General features: G+C 44.7%; 1 protein-coding gene across 2 annotated transcripts in view; it reads left to right on the top strand.

Annotated features, from left to right (window-relative positions):
• srfb (serum response factor b) overlaps window positions 1-2,500 on the top strand; it is a 20,108-nt gene that overhangs the window by 11,654 nt on the left and 5,954 nt on the right. For both annotated transcript variants that reach the window (XM_026277730.1, XM_026277731.1), the window contains exon 3: window positions 1,990-2,203. In XM_026277730.1, the coding sequence (XP_026133515.1) occupies window positions 1,990-2,203 (214 nt within the window). The remainder of the gene's footprint in view (window positions 1-1,989; window positions 2,204-2,500) is intronic.

Raw genomic sequence — 2,500 nt, 5'->3', positions numbered from 1 at the left:
AGTCAATATACATCTGAAGAATAGTGTTCAGTCAGCTGCTCATTATGATTATATAATTACTATTTCAATAAATACATAAATGGAATATGAAACTGAGGCTTTGTCTGTGCGCTTTCTATTTAAAACTAGAGGCAACCACTGGATTTTAATCATGATCCAAACAAAGATGCAGCATGAGTAGTTTTTTATCTAGATTGTAGAATGTCAATATTTGAAGCAGAAACAGAATGGTCTGAATTTAGTTTTGTGAAATTATACTACATAAAACATAACTGAACAAAAGAGCAGAAACTCTGAATGAGACGCAGATTCACTCTCTGACAGCAGGTGGCACTCATGAACAGCAGTGATGCAGTGTTTCCTTGGTAACCGCTGTAAACAAAGCAAAGCTGCACTCATGAACAGCAGCGATGCAGTGTTTCCTTGGTAACCGCCGTAAACAAAGCAAAGCTGCACTCATGAACAGCAGCGATGCAGTGTTTCCTTGGTAACCGCCGTAAACAAAGCAAAGCTGCACTCATGAACAGCAGCGATGCAGTGTTTCCTTGGTAACCGTCGTAAAAACGAAGCAAAGCTGCACTCATGAACAGCAGCGATGCAGTGTTTCCTTGGTAACCGCCGTAAAAACGAAGCAAAGCTGTACTCATGAACAGCAGCGATGCAGTGTTTCCTTGGTAACCGCCATAAACAAAGCAAAGCTGCACTCATGAACAGCAGCGATGCAGTGTTTCCTTGGTAACCGCCGTAAAAACGAAGCAAAGCTGCACTCATGAACAGCAGCGATGCAGTGTTTCCTTGGTAACCGCCGTAAAAACGAAGCAAAGCTGCACTCATGAACAGCAGCGATGCAGTGTTTCCTTGGTAACCGCCGTAAAAACGAAGCAAAGCTGCACTCATGAACAGCAGCGATGCAGTGTTTCCTTGGTAACCGCCGTAAAAACGAAGCAAAGCTGCACTCATGAACAGCAGCGATGCAGTGTTTCCTTGGTAACCGCCGTAAAAACAAAGCAAAGCTGCACTCATGAACAGCAGTGATGCAGTGTTTCCTTGGTAACCGCCGTAAAAACGAAGCAAAGCTGCACTCATGAACAGCAGCGATGCAGTGTTTCCTTGGTAACCGCCGTAAAAACGAAGCAAAGCTGCACTCATGAACAGCAGTGATGCAGTGTTTCCTTGGTAACCGCCGTAAAAACAAAGCAAAGCTGCACTCATGAACAGCAGCGATGCAGTGTTTCCTTGGTAACCGCCGTAAAAACGAAGCAAAGCTGCACTCATGAACAGCAGCGATGCAGTGTTTCCTTGGTAACCGCCGTAAAAACAAAGCAAAGCTGCACTCATGAACAGCAGCGATGCAGTGTTTCCTTGGTAACCGCTGTAAACAAAGCAAAGCTGCACTCATGAACAGCAGCGATGCAGTGTTTCCTTGGTAACCGCCGTAAACAAAGCAAAGCTTTACTCATGAACAGCAGTGATGCAGTGTTTCCTTGGTAACTGCCGTAAACAAAGCAAAGCTGCACTCATGAACAGCAGCGATGCAGTGTTTCCTTGGTAACCGCCGTAAACAAAGCAAAGCTGCACTCATGAACAGCAGCGATGCAGTGTTTCCTTGGTAAAGACCGTAAACAAAGCAGGTGGCGCTTATGAAAAGTACTTTATTATGCATCGTTCAGAGGCAGGATGAAACGAAAACATCACGTAAACATTTCTAAAGACAGTCACTTCCGCTCAGAGATACATTCATATAAACTCCTGCTCCAATTGTACCATGAATTTGTTTAGCATCTCAGCCGATTTGAATCGTCACATATTTAAATCGATTTTGACCGGATCGTGGTTAATCGTTACATCCCTAGACTATGTTATAGCACTTCACCAAACAGAGTTTGATATCATGATGTAAATCTTAGGCTGTGAATGTGTCTCTCTCGGGCCGCTCGTGTGGTTTAGCTCCACTGCAGTGTTCCTCATCAGCGCTGCTGGTCTTCACAGGACGCTCTGAAGCCGGCGTTCACCGTGGCCAGTGTCCCGGGCAGCACCAGCGCTCCACCCACCGTCCCCAGCTCCTCCACCAGCATGCAGGCCAGCAGCGGCCCGTCCTTCCCCATCACCAGCTACCTGCCCCCCCCCGGCACCAGCGGAGCCAAGAGCACCGGAGCCCCAGCAGGAGTCATGCAGCTGCCCGCCGGATTCACCTTCATGTCAGGTGTGTGCTTGGGGTCAGGGGTCAGAGTTCAGATTCATCCTGTGCTTCATCTGCTGTGATAAATGTTCTATTTTATTCATTTACAGATACAAAGAGTGTGCATAGATTCAAATAATTCACTAAGAATTAAATAAAAAATTAAAAACATTTACATTTAAGAGATAAATGATCTTCAGAGTTCTCGCCTTTTTTAACCAATGAATTTCCAAGACTTTTAAAGATTCAAATTCTACACAATTTCTACATTTAAAATGTTTTACAAATATTTTACACCTCAGCATAACCAGAAAAATATAT

This window comes from Carassius auratus, chromosome 13 (assembly GCF_003368295.1).
Source record: "Carassius auratus strain Wakin chromosome 13, ASM336829v1, whole genome shotgun sequence".
Taxonomy (NCBI): Eukaryota; Metazoa; Chordata; class Actinopteri; order Cypriniformes; family Cyprinidae; genus Carassius; species Carassius auratus.
This window is presented reverse-complemented; position numbering and strand designations above follow the sequence as displayed.